General features: G+C 57.5%; 1 protein-coding gene across 2 annotated transcripts in view; it reads left to right on the plus strand.

The window, feature by feature from the left end:
• Nucleotides 1-11,476: 11,476 nt before the first annotated feature.
• GRAMD4 (GRAM domain containing 4) overlaps nucleotides 11,477-19,352 on the plus strand; it is an 86,256-nt gene continuing 78,380 nt past the window's right edge. For both annotated transcript variants that reach the window (XM_017529440.2, XM_017529441.2), the window contains exon 1: nucleotides 11,477-11,637. In XM_017529440.2, the coding sequence (XP_017384929.1) occupies nucleotides 11,609-11,637 (29 nt within the window). In that variant the 5' untranslated portion in view covers nucleotides 11,477-11,608. The remainder of the gene's footprint in view (nucleotides 11,638-19,352) is intronic.

The raw sequence follows: 19,352 nt of genomic DNA on the forward strand, positions 1-19,352 counted from the left end.
CGGGTTTCACCATGTTGGCCAGGGTGGTTTTGAACTCCTCAGGTGATCCGCCCGCCTTGGCCTCCCAAAGTGCGGCATGAGACACCGCACCCGGCCCCGCATGGGGTTTAGAAGTAGCTCAGCACAGCATGTGGCGGGTGCCACCCAGGGAGGTGGCACAGGGGATAAAAGTCCACGGAGGACAAATGCAGTCGGTGTGGAAATCAAGCCCCGACTTGTGGGGCCGATGCCGTGAGCAGCCACAAGGTGGCCTCAGTGAGCCCAGGGACCGGCAGGTGCAGGGAAGGTGGGAGGCTAGTGCACAGCTAAGGCTAAGAGAGACGTGGCAGGGTCCCCCTGGGCAGCAGGTGGGGACTCAGCTCACCCTGGTTCCTGGCTGCACAGCTCACAGTGGGCACCTCACCTGAGGAAGAGGAAGGGCAGCCTGCGGCCAGCGGGTGAGCCAGAACCCTCCCACCTGCGCTGGGGCACCGAAGGCAATCACAGGGCAGCTGAACCCACTGCAGAGCAGGGCCCGAGGACCGGCTTGAGAGCAGGGGCCTCAGGCTAGCTCTCAACAGGCCTCAACCCATCCCCTGAGTCCCCCAAGCCCTTCCCAGCCTCCACCCCCTGCTGCAGGCCACACCTTCAGCCTGGGCCCTTCTGTGCTGAGGGCTGTGCCCTGGAGGCCACGTGGGGCAGACCGGGACTGCCTGGGCCCTGGAGCAGCGTCTCTGAGGCTTCAGCCCAGGGGAGCTGACTGGGTTCACGGCTACATTCACACCACACTCCTCCTCCAGGCTGGGCCAGGCAAGAGGAGGGAGATGAAGGAGGGCTGGGATGGCCTTGCTGGTTCTCAGGGTCGCTCATCTCTGGGGTTCTGGCTGGAGCTAGGGGCAGAGGAAGGACAGGCTGGTGGAAGGGGCCAGAAGCCCACTAGGGGGGCTAGGAAGCCCAGACCTAGGGAGGCCCAGGGCCAGGACCTCAGACATTCTGACCTGCCAGGATGCCTGCCTGTGTCCCGCCCCACCCAAAACAAGGTATCCAGGGACACTGGCCTGTGGCAGACATGCCCACAGCTTTGTTGTGTGCCCCTCTTTGTTCCCCTCCTTTTGGGGAGCTGCCCCTATCCCTGCACTTTAACAGATTAACCTAGTGCCAGCCACTGCCCCCACCCACCAGCCCCTGACTCAGGCCAGATAAGTGAAAACCATCTGACCACAGAAGAGGAGACTGGGGGCACCGCAGGGTCCCAGGTGGCCGGAGGTCAGCCCCAGGGCGGGTGACCGAGAGGCCAGTGGTCTGGAGGATCCTGAGCCCCCCGCAGAGGGGAGCAGGCCCTTGGTGCCTTTCCTTCCAAGAGGGGAATCTGAAGGGAGAGTGTGACATTGATCCAGGATCCACCGTGCAGTTGCCAGTGACAGAGGCCAGTGGAGGTGACCACAGCTCCTGCCGAGGACAGTCCTGGAGACGGATGGTGGGGCTGGTATCTGTCTTAATTTGCTGCATCGCTAGAATGGAATACCGGAGGCTGGGGAATTTATAAAGAAAAGGTCGTGGCCAGGCCTGGAGGCTCACACCCATAATCCCAGCACTTCAGGAGGCTGAGGTGAGTGGATCACCTAAGATCGGGAGTTCGAGACCAGCCTGACCAACATGGAGAAGCCCCATCTCTACTAAAAATACAAAATTAGCTGGGTGTGGTGGCACATGCCTGTAATCCTCAGCTACTCAGTAGGCTGAGGCGGGAGAATCACTTGAACCCAGGAGGCAGAGGTCATGCCGTTGTACTCCGGCCTGGGCAACAAGAGCAAACCTCCATCTCCAAAAAAAAAAAAAAAAGATTATTTGACTCATAGTTCTTCAGGCTGGTACTAAGAAGCATGGTGCCAGCATCTGCTTCTGGTGAGGCTTCAGGAAGCTTCCATTCATAGCAGAAGGGGAAAGTGAGGAGGCAGCCCATGGAGAAAGGACGGAGGAGAGGAGGGGGCAGGAGGAGGCGCCAGGTTTTCCTTCCTTCCTTCCTTCCTTCCTTCTTTCTTTCTTTCTTTCTCTCTCTCTCTTTCCTTCCTTCCTTCCTTCTTTCTTCTTTTCTTTTCTTCTTTTCTTTTCTTTTCTTTTCTTTTCTTTTCTTTTCTTTTCTTTTCTTTTCTTTTCGACACAGTATTTTTAGTAGAGATGAGGGTTTTTCCAGATTGGTCAGGCTGGTCTCGAACTCTTGACCTCAGGTGATCCTCCCATCTCGGCCTCCCAAACCGCTGGGATTACAGGTGTGAGCCAGGCTTTGTTTAACAACCAGCTATCATGATAACTAATAACAGCAGAACTCACTGTTAACGCAAGCACCAAGCCGTTGATGAGGGGTCCGCCCCCATGATACAAACACCTCCCAGCAGGCCCCGCGTCCAACACTGGGGATCAGATTTCAACCTGAGATTGGGATAGGACCACTTCCAGACTGTATCAGCCTCCCAGCAAGGACAATGTACCTCGTGGTTCATCCAAACGGCTAGGATAATACCTGTTTAAATATGTGGGTAAATCTAAGTAACTGTTGGCTGCATAGAATAACATAAATTTTTCATGGTGTTCTATATAGATAAAAAATTTATTTATTTATTTAGACACAGTCTTGCTCTGTCACCCAGGCTGGAGTGCAGTGGCTTGATCTCAGCCCACTGCAACCTTCTCCTCCCGGGTTCAGGAGGAGTTCCCCTGCCTCAGCCTCCCAAGTAACTGGGATTACAGGCAACCACCACCTTGCCTGTAATCTTCGTATTTTTAGTAGAGACGGGGTTTCGCCATGTTGACCAGGCTGGTCTTGAGCTCCTGACTTCAGGTGATCCGTCCGCCTCAGCCTCCCAAAGTGCTAGGATTACAGGCGTGAGCCACCTCGCCCCACCTATACATAAAAATTTTAAGTAGACAAAGGTCACTGTCCTTACTTCCTTCCAAAGAGTACAGAATGGGGAGGGGAACACTGCCGTGGAGAAATTGACAAACACACCTCAGCCAGGTGACCAAGGTCAACGCCAGCAGTGAGGAGTCATGCTGATGGCATGTCACCTTGTAAGACAGGATGGGAAGGGCCCTTACTTCTGCAATCTTCCTCCACAAAACCTCAGTCTACCCCTGAGGAAAACATCAGACATTGCAATCAAGGGGCATCTACACAATTCCTGACCGGTCCTCCTTAAACTGTCCAGGTTGTCAAATACGTGGAAAACCAAAGAAATTCTCACAGCCAGGAGCAGCCTAACAGACGTGATGACTCGGTGTCATGCAGGATCCCGCGTGGGATCTAGGGCTGCAAAAGCATATTAGGCAGCTGGGCGCGTGAGTACACGCCTGCAGTCCCAGATACTGGGGAGGCTCAGGTGAGAGCATCATTTGAGCACAGGAGTTCAAGGCTGCAGTGAGCTATGACTGCACCCATGAATAGCCACTGCATTCCAGCCTGGACAACACAGCAGGACTTTATTTGTACTTGTTGTTGAAGTACACTAGTGGTCAGGTGCAGAGGCTCACACCTATAATCCCAGGAGGCAAAGGTGAGTGGATCACTTGAGGTCAAGAGTTCGAGACCAGCCTGGCCAACACGGCAAAACCCTGTCTCTACTAAAAATACAGAAATTAGCCCAGCATGGTAGCATGCGTCTGTAATCCCAGCTACTCAGGAGGCTGAGGCAGGAGCATTGCTTGCGTTCAGGAGGCGGAAGTTGCAATGAGCTGAGATCATGCCGCTGTACTCCAGCCTGGGCGACAGAGTCAGACTCCAAATAAATAAACAAACAAACAAATAAAATGAAGTACATTAGGTGATGTCTTAGTCCATTTTGTACTGTCATCACAGAGTACCTGAGACTGGGTAGTTTATAAACAATGGAAGTTCATTTGGCTCCCAGTTCTGGAGGCTGTAAGTCCAGGAACAAGGTGCCAGGATCTGGGGAAGACCTTCTTAGTGTGACACCCCATGGCAGAAGGCAGAAGGGCAAGAGAGTGTACACAGAACCCCTTCTTTTATCAGGAACCCACTCCCACGATAACTAACCCACTCCATTATAACTAACCCACTCCCAAGATAACTAACCCACTCCCAAGATAGCTAACTCACTCCCATGATAATGAAGCCACTCCCAAGGTAACTAACCCACTCCCATGAGAACTAACCCACTCCCATGACAACTAACTTATTCTAGAAATAACAGCATTAAGCCTCTCAAGAGGGAAGAGCCCTCATGGCCTAATCAACTTGTGTGCGTGTGTGTGCGCGTGTGTGCCTGTGCATGTGTGCGTGTGTGTGTGTGTGTGTGTGTTTGAGACAGTCTTGCTCTGTCACCCAGCCTGGAGTGCAGTGGTTCGATCTCAGCTCACTGCAAGCTCCGCCTCCTGGGTTCAAGCAATTCCCTTCCCCCAGCCTCCCAAGTAGCTGGGATTACAAGGTCATGCCACCATGCCTGGCTAATTTTGTATTTTTAGTAGAGGCAGGGTTTCACCATGTTGGTCAGGCTGGTCTCAAACTCCTGACCTCAGGTGACGCACCCACCTCGGCCTTCTAAAGTGCTGGGATCACAGGCATGAGCCACCACGCCCACCCTAATCAACTCTTAAAGATCCCACCTCTCAACACTGTCCCATCAGGGATTAAGTTTCCAACACAGGAACCTTAGGGGGCACATTCAATCCATAGGATTCTATTCCCCGCCTCCCAAATTAATGCCCTTTTCATACATGTAGTGTATTCATTCTATCCCAATGGCTCCAGAGTCTTTTTTTTTTTTTCCTTTTTTTTTAAGATGGGGTTTCACCATGTTGGTCAGGCTGGTCTTGAACTCCCGACCTCAGGTGATCAGCCCACCCTGGCCTCCAAAGTGCTTGGATTACAGGCGTGAGCCACCACACCTGACCGGCTCCAGAGTCTTAACTCATTCCGGCACTAACTCATAAAGTCCAGAGTCTTGTGTGAGAATCCGATGTGGGTGAAACAGCATGATTCATTCCAAGGCTGCGAGCAGGTGAAATTCACAGGCTTTGAGCTTCCAACGTGCAGTGGTGGGACAGGCATAGGACAGGCATTTCCACTCCAAAAGGGACACACAGGCAAGAAGAAAAGGGCGACGGGTCCCAAGTAAGTCCCAAGCCCAGCAGGGCAAACAACGTGAATCCCTGAAGCTGGGGCAGAATCTCCTTGAACTTCCTGTCCCACGTTCTGGGCACACCGGGGTGGGGTTGGGCCTGCCCAGCATCAGGCAGCCCTGACCCCAGGTTCCGCTGAGCTCAGCCCGTCCAGCAGCTCTGAGGGGTCGAGTCTCCTGCCTGGAGCTTTCCAAGGTTACAGAGCGCTCCTCTCCTCCACAACCTGCTCCCTGGGGCCTCTGCCAGCACTGCCCTCCCTCAGATGCCCTCCTTGGCCTGAAAGCCCCTTCTCCAAGAATCCCTCTCCCTCTGGCTCCCCCAGCCCCACTGGGCAATTTGCATCCTGATGCAGGCTAGAGGTTCACACACGGGTCTTCCTTTGCAAAAGAAGCCCTTTGTGGCTGGGCATGGTGGCGTACCCCTGTAATCCCAGCTACTCGGGAGGCTGGGGCAGGAGAATTGCTTGAACCCCGGAGGCAGAGGTTGCAGTGAGCCGAGATTGCGCCATTGCACTCCAGCCTGGGCGACTAGAGACAATTACCCTTCCGAAGACAAACGGCATGGGCCGGTGAAATGGTAAGAGTGAAACTCCATCTCAAAAAAAAAAACAAAAAAAACAAAAAGAAAAGAGAAGCTCTTTATGAGCCAGGCCTGATGAGTGCTGGCATCTGTGCCGACCAAGGAGCAAGCAAGAGGCCGGAAGGACGGAGGGAAGCACAACCTCCACTCTGCAAAGTGGGGAAACTGAGGCTCAGAGAGCTGGAGGGACTTGCTAAGTTACCCAGCAGGGAGCCTAGATAACCCAGGCTAGCAGTCTGTCTTCAGGGGGCAGAAGGCAGAGCTGCTAAGGAAGAAGACCTTGCCCATGTGGCCCCCAGTGGCGTCCACCCCTATCGGGCTGTTGGGCAGATACCAGGCAGGGGGCAGGGAGCAGGGGGTGGGCTCAGGTTGGGGCGGCTGGTGTCCCAGGGCGGTAGCATCTGGCCCCAGCGCTGCGCTGTCACCTGCTGCCGAAAGGTGGCACACCCAGTTACCCTCAGAAGCCAGAACCCCAAGTTCGCACTGCAATACCCATCCCAAGCCGGCGGCAGGAGTGTGCTCTCTGCCACTTCCCTGGGGCCTGGTGGAGCCCTACTAAGTGCAGGGACATAACACCCCCCACCCCTGCCCAGAGCCACAGCAGGAGAAGTCCTCCATTTCTTCCATTACCTCCATGCTCCCTCCCCACCATCCCAGACACTGACGTGGGCCTGGGATGCTGATGCAAGTTACAGCAGGGGCGTGCACAGCAGCAGCGCCTCAGGGCTCCCTGGAAACAGGTGTGAAGTTGGCGGTGCATCTCACATCCAAGGGGCCTGGGGTGGGCAAGGGGGGAAGGGGACAGGACAGACTGGATGCACGGCAGACGAAGGGGTGGCCTTGCGGGGGTGGCTGGGGCTGCTGACCCTGTCTTCGCCGTGGCGAGAGTCCTCTGTGTGCAGGGCCAGCCCCTTGGCCCCCAGATCACAGGTTCCCGCTGGCTGGCACAGCTCGTTCTGGAGTCTCTACCCTTCCACTGTGACTGCTCCTTGCTGCTGGGCCACGCGCTCCCCTCCACTCCCAGTCCCGGCCCTGGCTTGGTGGGTGTTGCTGTGTCCCGGGACCTTTCTCATGAGTCCCTCCTAACCTGAGTCGTCCCCTCCTCCTGAAGGCCGCTGTCCAGCGCGTTCTCCACCGAGGATTGGATACTCTCATGCGTGCGCACTCACGCACCCGGCTGTGTGTGCCTCCTCCAGCTCCTGCAAGCCCCCAGGGCATCTCTTTGCCCTGTGGCTGCAGCGCTCTGTCACTCTCCCTGTCGTTTCAGGCTGGTGGTGACAGGGACATGGTTGCTGTGGGCTCATAGGGCATCCTGGTGGGGCCTTGAACTAGCTGTGTGACGCTGGTCCAAACACATTGCCTCTCAGGACTGAGCTTTTTGTCTGTGGAATGGGCACAGTAATGCCCCACCACCTCCTTCCCAGGTCAGGCGGGAGCAGGCCTGAGTCCGTGTTCCATGCCAGGCTGAATCCTCTGTGCTCCGTGTCTGTAACTGCTCTGTGCCAGCGCCAGCTCGCTCACCACTCCAGATCCAGGCGCCTTCCTCCATAGCCCTGGCCCCATCCCTTCTCCCCTAATCAGGATGAAAATAGCAACCGCCGGCACTTCCCAGTGCCATTTGGTGCCAGGTGCTGCCATCTCTGGGGTGTGGCAATGAGGTGACACGGGGAACGGCCAGGAACCCAGAGTCCGAAGACCCTGGGGCTTGGAGTCCTTCCTTCCCTCCTCTCCTTGGTGGCCCAGGGCAGGTTCCTGAGCCCTCTGTGCTTTGGCGTCCCTTCCAGGTGCACCTGCTGGGTGCCAGGTCCCATCTCAGAAGGTGAGGGGGAGATGGGATGTGACATCGGGCTGGCCTGCCCCTGGCACACCCATGCTGCTCACCCACTTATTTCTATGCCTTTGTTTGGCTACAGACAAATGTAGCAAGGTGCCCTTGAGGAGCCAGTGGGCAGGGCGGGGGTGGCAGGCTATGTATGGAGTCCCCTGCTTTCACTCGTCACTGAGTTCTTCTCAAGTCCTGTCATCTTGCCCCCAATTTGCCTGGGGCTCTGAGGCTGACAGGCAGGGGTCAGAGGGCCCCACTGGCCCCTGGTGTGAGCAGGCTCCAAGCCTCCTTCACAGGCCACCCACCAAGCTCAGGGATCCACCATGCCAACTTGGGCCAGCCCCACCCCGCCATCCCCGTGTCCAGCTCTGCTCTGAGCAGAGAAGGGGACAGCCAGCAGTGGCCTTGCCATCACCAGCTGTGTGGCCCTCAGGTTCCAGTGGCCACCCTGAGCCTGTGACCTTGTATGAGTTTGCCAGGGTTGATGTAACCAGCACCACAGACAGGCTGCTTAGGCAAAGAAAAACAGAGATTCATTTCCTCATGCTTCCAGAGGCTGGAGGTCTGAGCTCAATGCGCCTGCAGGGCGGGCTCCTCCTGAGGCCTCACTCCTGGGAGTGGAGATGCCGCCTTCTCCCCGTGTCCTCACGTAGTTCCTGCTCTGTGTGTCTGTGTCCTCATCTCCTCCTCTTATGAGGACACATGTCCTACTGGGGGTGGGACGTAGAAATGAAAGTTCCCTTTCCTGTTAAATCGTAAGTGTGCTAATAACTTTGCTGAGCCCTATCCTCTGTAGCTGTTAGACTGCCATGTTACAGGCACGTAGTCCATTCTGTGTCCTTGTACTTTTACCAAGATATCTGTGCTGGACGTGCTCACAGGCATGTCCCAGCTCTCCACTGCTTTTACCTGCTTAGAAAAGTTTTAAGTTGTTAGCCAATCGATTTTCAGTTTAGATTGTGAGGTCTGGCTCCAGCCAACAGAGATCAGACCCAGCAGTGAGGATGACCCCAAGTGTGTAAGGGATAAATGTGTGTGTTTTCCTTTGTTCATTGCACTCTCATGGCAAGATGGCTAACGAAGGTGCCCCTCCTGCAGTCCAGGAAGTAAACATTGTGATGCCGAAAGATCCTTTGTCTCAGTGCTGATTGTTCTTTGTGGCACCGAGCATCTATTTCCAACATCTGTTTCTAACACTGGGGTAGGGCCCACCTTCAGGGTCTCACTTACCTTCATGGCCTCTTTAAGGACCCTACCTTCAAATGCAATCACTTTGGGAGGTATGGGAGTTAGGACTTCAACAGATGAATTTGTCGGGGGGATACAATTTAGCCATAAATTGTAAATGGGCAAATGGGACGGCTATGAGGAGCCTCAGAGCAGGGTGGTGGGCACCCGGCAGTATCAAGCGCCTCCCTTTGGGGGGTGTGGTCCATGTCTGTCCACCAGGCAGGGGCTCTGTCTGACTGTCCGTACAGCACCACTTTTGGACCCATCAAACAGGGACTGGGCACCCGGCAAATGTCTGGAGGGTGGACCGGATATGAGGGGCTAGGCATGCTGGGGCTGCCTGGCGTGGCTTCCCTCCGGCTCCTGCCTGCCCACTCGTAATCCTGGCTGTTCAGGAAATGAACATTCCTCAGGCACTTGCTCTGCCTCACGATGTCTGCTGTCGCCCCTTTTCTGTTGGGGTACTGCCAGCCCCAGCCCAAGTGGTTCAGATGGCACTGCCGGTCACAGCACCCTGGCCTCTGCCCCTGCAGCCCCCTCGGCTCCAGTGTGACACATGACCAAATGGGGCTGATGAGACTCCTTCCAGATTTGCTGGAAGGTGTGCGGCGGGAGGGGGTCCTCTTTGGGATCGCTGCTGTGAGGATGGAGGCTCTGTCTCCACAGGGAGAAGCAGAGAGGTTCAGAGATAAGAGGTGAGAAGGAGCTGGCGTCCTGCTGGCAGAGAGATCTCCACTGCTGCACCCAAACACACAGTTTGCCTTTCAGGCTTGACTGAGGTGAGTCATCTGTGCACAAAATGACCCTGACAATGACGCACAGCCTGGCCAAGCTCTTGAGGTGTGGGGACAGCAGCGAGGGGCGCACACAGGAAAGCCCTGGGCCTTTCCTCCCAGGAGCAGCTCACCTGTGCTGTTGGGGAGAGAGGAGAGCCCGGACAGTCAGCAGTGAAAACAACAGAAGTATGGCCGCAGTGCCAGAGGCAGGAGGTGGTGTCTTGGGGCCCCGTCCTCCCCCAGAGCCTTGGCAGGTCAGGGTCTGGGGTCATTTCTGACCAGGCTGGCTCAGGAGGGCTTCCTGGAGTGGGCCGCTTTGCAGCTGAGCCTGGCAGGCTGGATAAAGTTAGTGTTGGGCTGGTACCCCTGGGAGGATATGGCCAGAGCAGGGAGCGGGAGGCAGGAAAGTAGAGCTTGTGTTTGGGAAAAACAAGTCCTGTTTCCCTGGAGGACAGAGATAAGGCAGGAAAACCTCGAGGGTTTGGGCAGCAGGGGGTGGGGAGCCAGAGAGGTCTGGCGGTCAGGCTCGGGGCTGGATGGGGGCTCTGGGCACAACTGTGAGTCATCTCGGCCATCCTGGGGAGAGAGTCCTGCAGACAGTGCGCCATCTCGCCCTATGCTGCCTGCTGAGGCACAGGACAGACGCCGCTGTGCAGCCCCTGTGGATGCGCTGGATCTTTTGCCCTGAAATCACTGGGTCCCCAGTTCTGCAGACAGGAACCTGAGCCTTGGAGAAATACAGCTGCCCTGAGTGCCTGCCTCAACCCAGGTCCATCAAGGCTGGGCCTGGAGGAGGATCAAAGAGGGACGCTGAATCTTGACCCAAGGAGCTTCAGGTGCCTTTGAGCTGGGGCAGATCCAGTTCTGGAGTCTTTGGATTGAAAGGCTGGAGATGCCTGTAGGACTCCCAGGGTCAGTGGGTTAAGGGCAGGGCATTGGCACGGCAAGGGTGGGGCAGAGCACAGAGGACCCAGCCTGGTGAGAGGGAGGCAGAGAGGGCTGGGCAAAAACAGCCACCAGGCCTGTGTATTTTCTCCACTCTGGGTCTCCTCCGCCCTCCCACCCCAGCCTCCAGCAACAATCCTCCTGGGTAGGACGCTAGCGTGCTGCAGGGAGATCCCCTCTACCCCTTCGCTGAGCACTCTCCTGTGAGCTGGACAGCCTTGAAGCGGGGTGGTGGGTGGTTTCTTCTGGAGGGTCCAGCACCTGGGAGCAGGTGGGCTTAGAGTGCGTCCCCCCTACCGATGTCCTCCCCGGCAGGGTAGAGCCTGGGGAGATGCAGGGTCGTGGGGCGTGGGCAGTGGGGTATTCCTTGGATGAGAAAGGTGAGATTCAGAGAAAGGGTGGGCCCAGAGGTCCAGATCCTGGGGACAGACAGCACCCCGGGCACCCTGGGGTGGGCGCGCCAGGTACTGTGCGACTCTCGCGGGGTTCGTGCTGCATCCCGTAACGCGCAGGCCGCAGGTCCAGCCCCCTGGGGCTGCGCTCGGGGCCCCGCGTGGCGGCCGGGGACCGGCATTTCCGCCCGGGACGCGGGTCTGCCCCGCAGCCCAGCCCCTACCCAGCTCCTGCGCGGCGGGCGGCCCCGCGGGGCGCGGGCGAGGCCACAGCAGCGTGCGTGCTCGTCCGCCCTGGCAGGCGCGGGGACGGCGTGGCCGTGGCCGGCGGCGGCCGCGCGTGCGCGTGGGTGCGAGCGGCGGGGGCGCACGTGGCCACCCAAACAAAGGCGGCGCCGCGTGACCGAGCTCGCGCGCGCGGACCCGCCGGGGGCAGGCGCGCCCCCGAGGACCCCGAGCCGGCCGCGGGTCGGGGGTGGGGCCGCGGCGGGGCGCGGGGCGCGGGGCGCGGCCCCTTTAAGGCGAGCGCGGGGCGGGGCGGCGGCTGCGCAGCGGGGCGGGGGGCGCGCAGACTCCGCGCAGCGGGACGCGAACGCGCGACCTGGCGCCGCCGCCGCCGCCTCCGCGCTCGTGGCCGGGACCCGCGGGGCCGCCTCCTCCCGGCTCCCCGGCGCCGCTGGGCTCCCGGGCGGGCGGCAGGTGCAGCGCGGCCGGGCGGCCGGCGAGGGGGGCGCTGCGGCGGGTGGATGAGAGTTGGCCCCGATCTCCGCTCAGGGTAAGCGGCGCGCGCGGACGCCTCACGCCCGGCCCTGGTTGCCCCGCGGCCGCGCTCTCCCCGCCGCCGCCCGGGCCCCAGCCGGCGACCCTCGGAGCAGGGCCCCGCGCGGGTGCGCCCCGCACACGCCCCCGGGTCCCGCGCGTCACGGCCGCCCCCCGTGGGCACCGGCAGCGGCTGGTCCGGGTTCTGCCCGCCGGCCGGGGGACACGAGAGCGTCCCGGGGTTGCGGGGCCCGGACTACGGCGGGGGTCGCCCGACCGGGGTCACCGACGTGGGGCCACTGGAGGGGGACGGGACCGGCCCGGGCCCGCCAATGTCGTGCTGCGGATCCACTCCCGTGTGGGACGGGAGAGGAGGGGGGCGCCCCAGCCCCTGCTTCCCTAGAGACGACCTCGCCAAAAGTTGTGGGCGCTTATCCCCCGGATGCACCCCACTTTCTGCCCTGTCTCTTCTCCCTTTGTTTGGGACGTTGAGCTCGTGGGGCTCTCTGCTGGGGCGGGCTGGCACCTGGGCTGGAGCCCAGGCCCGTGCGCCTGCCAGAACGTGAGGTGCAGTGTGGCAACCCCGGCCTGAGGCCCCACAGGCCCAGAGCAGGACCTGGACCCCTGCCAGGCCCTGGACAAGGGAGGGAGGAGAGCCTGTTTGTTCGCAGCCGGGTGGGCTGGTGCCCTTGTCCTGTTGGCTTCCTGGCAGAAGGTGCAGCAGTGCCCCAGGGCCAGGGACCTGAGCGTGACCCCCAGAGCCAAGTACACTTCTGCGGCTTTTGTCAACCCTGTATCTCCCGAGGTAGCAAAGATTCGGTTTGGGGGAGACGTTTTGCGGGATGGGGTTCCTTTCTTGCCTGCCTTGTGTGGGTTAGGGAGAAAATTCAGGGGTGTCTCTCCTACACACCCAAAATGAGGTGTCTTAGTCCCAGCCCAGTGCAGCTCTGCCCTGGGGCTGGCTTTGGGGCTGGGCCTGTGGGGGAGGTCAGGGCCAGGGCTCTGTTGGCTCAGGAGTAGAGGACAGTGCTGAAGGAGGAGTCTGGGACTTGCCTCCCTCACCCCGCCTGCTCTGTGACCTTGGGCAAGGTAGTGAGCCTCCTGGGCCTCAGTTTCCTCACTAGCGAGTGGCGAGAGGCAGGTAGCAAGATCGAATGAGATAATGCGGGCCTCCCTCAGGCCAGGCTCACCCTGGGTCAGAAGTCAGAATGGGCTTCGGAGGTCGGTCATGGCCTCTGCCCTGGGCAGCTGTGGCTGTGCCTGAAGTCTGTTTTCCTGACTTTGTGTCCCAGGCCCATTTGGGGACACACAGTCTGGCGGGGAGAGTGTGTTCAGTTGCTGCTCCTGCCTCATGCTGGGGTGAAGCCACATTCCACTGTTGTTAGCTGGGACTCCCCAGATGAGTGACCTCATTAAGCCTGCCCCTCCTTCCTGCCGCAGACTCCTCCGAAGACCCCTGCCTGGCCCAGGAAAGGGGGCCCTGCTTTCTGCAGCACTTTGTGGTCCCAGGGCAGGGATCTCGACGCCCCACAGTCTTCACTGTGCTGGGCTCAGAGGGATATGCAGTTTGGCCCTGGAGCCTGGGAAGTCGAGCACCTGGGGTCTCAGTGGACCACCAGTCCTCTGCTCTGCCGCCCTTTCCTCTCAGCTGCCCCTGCGGCTGATGTGTGGAGTGCGGCTGTCCCAGCCATGCAGCCTGGGGGCAGGCGGGGCCTGTCCTGTGATGTCTGTCTTGTACTCTGGAGAGCCATTTCCTGGAAACTACTCGGCAAAGTCTCGAAGTTGTGGTCTGTTTCGACATGGCCCTGGGAGGCTGTTTATTCTGGGTCTCCTGCTGAGGGAGGTGGAGGACCCTTCACTGCGAAAGAACCAGGTGGTCTCGCTCCGACCACCGGCCTTCGAGGCCTTCCCCTTAGCAGCCTCGTCTTAACCTGTGCAGCCCCGCGCCAGTGTCAGGTGACCTCTGCTCTCCGCTCTCCCGGGCTTCACCTTCACCAACTAGAAAACAAGGGAGGAGGATCAGAGCCGGTTTTCCTGAATCACCATTTCTGCTGTAGAATAGAATAGAATAGAATAGAATAGAATAGAATAGAATAGAATAGTGGTTCAGGCTCAATGAAAACAAAGTGCTATAGGAGTCTAGTGAGCCTCTGCTGCCAGGGAGGGCTGCCAGCCTGAGGCCTGTTTTCTCTTTGGAAGGAGGATCAGCAGTGTTAACAGATGTTAGGGAAACAGCAGCGCCTTACCTGACACGTCTTGGTGACATCTCTGTTATGGGAGGTCCTGGGGCCCTGATGGTCCCATAGTGTGATCTGTGTTAGTGATTGGTTGTGCCATCCGTGTGCCCCCTCCCCTCCCTGGGGCCACATGAAGGTCCCTTCCAGCTCCCAGTGTTCCTCTGTTTGGGTATGTCTCTGGTAGATGAATCCACTGGGCTTTGTTTGGCAGTGGAGTTCCAGTCCTGGTCTGCCATAGCCCTGGTCAGGGGCTCATTTTAGGAGGCTTCCCTGTCTTGGGGAGCTGGGGAGGCTTCCCCGTATGCGGGCCTCTGTGTGTCAGATTTTGGGGCTCCTGCCTAGTGGCCATGGTGGGGACTTGAGCAGTTCCACAGCTGCTGCTGTTATGGGCGTGTACTGGCTGGGTGGCCTGGTCGCCCCTGCCTGCGTTTCTGCCTCCTCCCCTGCCAGGTGGCCTGAGAGGCTGCTGCCCGGCCTCTTTAGGGGAAAGGAGACTGTCTCTGTAGAAATCTCTGACAGAAATTGACGGGGAATTGAAGGAGAGAAACCCGTGGCCGGGCACAGTGAGTAGCAGGTGGAAGGCAGGGGTGCTCTCTGGGAAGCAGCGCCTCTTGCCTGGCTTGGAGATGGGTACCTGCTGGGGTGCCTCCGAGGCCAAGTAGACCACTCAAAAATGCTTTTGAAGTTTGGGCATCCTGCAAGCTGGCTTGGGATCCCTTTGGCAACGCGGTGGGTTTTAGATCTGCCTTTTCTTTGGCTTTTGGTGTCACCGCAATGGTCCTGAAAATGCTGCTTGTGAAGGAGTAAAGTTCAAGTCCTCCACAGTCAGGTGTGGCTAGGGAGTCTGGGAGGAGGCCTGGGTCTCCCAAGGGGACAGTTATGTGAACGGAGTGTCACAGGCCTAACCCAGCCCAGCGGGTGGGGCCCAGGGCAGCCTGTCACCTGCTTGGAGCCGTTGGCAGCTGGGGAAATATAATAGTTTGACTTGAGAACTTAAAGGTGGCTCACTCAGACCTCTCACAGTTGGAGATGGCGCAAGAAAATGTGGGTTTGCCTGGCACGGTGGCTCATGCCTGTAATCCCAGCAATTTGGGAGGCCCGGGTGGGCAGATCGCCTGAGGTCAGGAGTTTGAGACCAGCCTCACCAACATGGTGAAACTCCGTCTCTACTAAAAATATAAAAAATTAGCTGGACATGGTGGCGCGTGCCTGTGATCCCAGCTTCTTGGGAGGTTGAGGCAGGAGAATCACTTGAACCCTCGAAGTGGAGGTTGCGGTGATCCAGGATTGCGACATTGCAGTCCAGCCTGGGCAACAAGAGCAAAACTCCATCTCAAAAAAAAGAAGGAAACAAAACTTGGGTTTCCCTAATTAGAGAAAGCCGTGTTGTTTTTGCCTTTGGTGTCTCTGAGTATGGCCCATACAGAAGGCCTGGGCGGACACTTTGGGCTGGTAACTCACCACTGATGACAGTCCCGTCTAAAGGGCTTCTGTTCCGATTGTTTGGCTTTCGAGTTATAATCTAGGGTTGTGATTATGTTTAAGCCCTGTGATTAAAGTCCCCTGTGGTTACACGGAAAGGCAGGAAGTACCGGCCTATCAAAAACATAATAGCACTAGAAATCACTCATTCTGCACAGCACGCCTGCGCTGAGTGTTTGACACGAATTGTCTCACGAAGTCCTCAGAGCATACAGCTTCATCCCATTTTACAGATAAGGAAACTGAGGCACAGGGAGGCGGTGCAGCTTGTCTGAGTCCCCAGTTAGCTCCTGAGCAGAGCTGGGATTTGCACGTGGGTCGTTTGGCTCTAAAGGCTGTGCTCGTAAACACTGCAGGCCTTCTGCCTTCCTAATAATCCTCCTGTAAGGGGGATTTCGTGAGAGAAATATAAGCAATAAACTTGAAGTCGTGATGAGACTTCTCTCTTTGCTGTCACACATGCAGTAAATAGCAAGATGTGGACAGCATGTCCTGCCCGGGCCAGGCAGCCCTCTAAGCCTGTTACACGATGGATTTTCGTAACAGCTGGAGGTAGGGGCTCTTGTTAGCCGAGCCTCACACAGGAGGAAGCCCCACAGAGCCAGCCGCTTGGCAGTTCCCCAGGGCCACAGGTCGGTGCGTGGTAGAGGTGGGTTTGGATCAGTGGGTTGGGCTGCTAACCTGTGCCCCATATGCACGGGGGTTAGGTGGAGAGCACTCTTGATCTTGCTGCTTTGTGTTCTTGGGCAAGACCCTAACCTCTCTGGGCCTCAGTCTGGTCACCTGTAAACGAAGACCTTGGCTTAGGGTATGGGAGGCTCTGGCCTGAAGTGGCTGTATCGCACCACCTCCCACAGGGAGACCCAGGTGGGTGGGGAGGCCTGGCTGCCACTTCCCTAGAGGAGGCAGGTCTGCTGGGGAGCAGCGCTGGGGCTTTGGCTGGGGCTGGGTGGGACTGGGTGGGGCTGGGTGGGGAGGCCATGGGTGGTTCAAGAGCAAGGGTTTCTGGGATGCACTTGGCAGTGGCCCCATCACTGCCCTCTGTGAAGCAAGGTCCGAGGAGGCAGAGCATGGGGGTGCTAGGAAGCCATGAAGCCCTGTGCTGGGTGAATCATTCTTGTCCCTGGCGAACAGGAGGGACAAGAGACTCTGTTCGGGACCCCTGTGCCACCAGACTCCTGAGAAGCTGCAGTGGGAGAAACTGAATGCTGGGCAGCGAGTGGTTAGGAGGCCCCAGGAAACGGCCCGGCCTCTCTCTGACGGTTCCCGTGTGGGCCGTTCTGGGACGGTGGGCTCCTAGCTCTGGCATCTCCCTGTTCCACGTCCCCTCGCCTGGGAGGCCGTCCCTCTGCCGTCGCTGCTCGCCTCGTCCTGTGGTTCTGGTTGTCTTTGTCTACTGTTTACCACGCTTCCCTTCTAGAAGGTGGGATCCTGAAATTAGGGTTCCTTGCTCGCGTCCAGTGACCTGGAGTGGCACCTTGTAGTGCTTGGTATCCTGGGACCCTGGCTCAGGGCGGAGCTGGGCTGTGGAGTGGGGTGGGGCCAGGGGCCATGCTGGGAATGAGTGCATTTGTCCCTCACTCTTGGTGTTGGCCTTGGCCACCTGGCTGAGGGGTGTTTGTCAGTCTTTATTGAGGTGTAATTCACACACCATCCAACACACTCATTAAAGTGCACAGTTCACGGACTTCCCATACATTCACCAAGCTGTGCAGCCATCACCACAGTTGAAACTGAAACAGGGACCTGGGCCCTCTAGACGCTGTAGGCACGCTCTGGACCCTCCCTCCCGCCCCCGTGCCCAGCCTTCTCTTTCTGTCCCTCTCATTTATCTCCTCTGGGCAATTCATACAGAGGCACTCAGACCACCTGTGGCCTCTGGCGTCGGCGTCCCCAACTCCACGTGTTGTGTTTTCATCTGTGCTGTCACATGCAGTGGCCGAGCTGGGCGTGGTGCCCCTCCTAGAGTGTGGCACCTCTTCCCTGCCCCTGGACCACTTTTGTCAGGATGCTTGGAGGGCTTGCCTTGCCTCCTAAGTGTCAGGGGTCTGAGTTCACAGCAGCCCCTTCTGTTGGTTTGGCTGATGTAGAGCTCTTTACCGTGTGCAGGGCACTGCATGCCATTTCACGTCTCATACGTTTCCATCCTTGCCATTCATGTGAACTGTACTCAGCTGCCTCCAGGAAGCCTTCAGGGCCTTCCCACTCTCTCGGGGTTTGGCTTTTGGCCCCCTGCCCCTGTGCTGACAGCCTGCTGTGGTTGTCCGTTTACCTGCCTGTCTTCTGAGCTCCTAGAGGGCTTTTCCTCTCGTGCCTGGAGTCACTGGGGACAGCATCTGTCAGGTGTGTGGGGTGCAAATGGCTGCAGATGAGGATGCTTGTGGGCTGGGCCCCATGCACGCGGCTCTCACGGACTTCCCCAGTTATCCCATAGCCCACTGTTGTTGTCCCTGGGCCATCCTTCCATTGTCGTACGTGTATGTCATAGAATCTCCAGGCTTTTACTCTGCATCCTCTTGGGCACCTGGGGCAGCGTTTGGCTGTGAGTGTTCATAGGTGCTCAGGTAGAGCTGGGGAGTGAGCCCGGAGCCTGTGTCCCCCCATCCTGAGTTTTTGTTTTTAATTGTGTGTGTGTGTGTGTGTGTGTGTGTGTGTGTGTGTGTGTGTGTGTATTTTTTTGAGATGGAGTTTTGCTCTTGTCACCCAGGCTGGAGTGCAATGGTGTGATCTTGGCTCACTGCAGCCTCTGCCTCCCAGGTTCAAGTGATTGTCCTGCCTCAGCCTTCTGAGTAGCTGGGATTACGAGTGCCCACCACCATATCCGGCTAATTTTTGCATTTTTAGTAGAGACGGGGTTTCACCATGTTGGCCAGGCTGGTCTCGAACTCCTGACCTCAGGTGATCCACCCACCTTGGCTTCTCATAGTGTTGGGATTATAGGCATGAGCCACTGCACCCAGCCAATAACTCTATTTTTTTTTTTTTTTTTTGAGAGGAAGTCTCACTCTGTCACACAGGCTGGAGTGCAGTGGTATGATTTCGGCTCACTGCAACCTCTGCCTCCCGGGTTCAGGTTTGAGCAGTTCTCCTGCCTGAGCCTCCTGAGTAGCTGGGATTACAGGTGCATCCTACCACACCCGGCTAACTTCTGCATTTTTAGTAGAGAGGGGTTTCACCATGTTGGTCAGGCTGCTCTCGAACTACTGATCTCGTGATCCACTTGCCTCAGCATCCCTAAGTGCTGGGATTAGAGGCATGAGCCACTACCCCGGCCAACTCTATTTTTTAAAAACTGTTGCAGATTTATAGAAAAATTGCAGAGATAATACAGAATTTCCAAATTATCCTTGCCAACCTTTGCAGTTTGTCCTGTGATGAACATCTTACTTCAGTGGGATAGTTTGTTAAAATCCGTGGACCAATATCGGTACATTGTGATCAGCTGAAGTACATAGGGCGTTCAGATTCCTTAGCTTTCACCTCGTATCCTTTTTCTGTTCCAAGACTGCATGTTGGGTCCCAGATGACATTTAGGTGTCATGTCTCCGTAAGCTCATCTTGGCTGTGACAGCTTCTCAGACTTTTCTTAGTTTTGATGACTCTGACAGTCTTACGAAATAGTAGGTATATTGTGGGATCTCCATCCATAGGAATTTGTCTGTTTGGACAATTGGAATTCCTCTGTTGGAATTTGGAGGTGTTTCTCACGGTGAGACTGGGGTGCCAGCTTAGCAGCCGGAGGAAGGACTTCCTGCTAAGGGGCACGGTTACCACATCACGCCAGGCTCATGTCATCCACGTGACCCACGGCTGCTGGTGTTGACTTGGCTACCTGGCTGAGGTGTGTTTGTCAGGCATCTTCACAGGGGTTCTTGTGTCTCCTCCCTGCAGTTCTGTTGCCTTGGGAAGAGGCCACTACACCCAGCCACACTTAAAGGCTGGGGAGTCACGCCCACCTCCTTGAGGGAAGAGTGGCTGTGTCACTGACGTGGCAATCTTCTGCAGTGGGGGT

Source organism: Cebus imitator, unplaced genomic scaffold, assembly GCF_001604975.1.
Source record: "Cebus imitator isolate Cc_AM_T3 unplaced genomic scaffold, Cebus_imitator-1.0 Scaffold59, whole genome shotgun sequence".
In the NCBI taxonomy this organism is placed as follows: Eukaryota; Metazoa; Chordata; class Mammalia; order Primates; family Cebidae; genus Cebus; species Cebus imitator.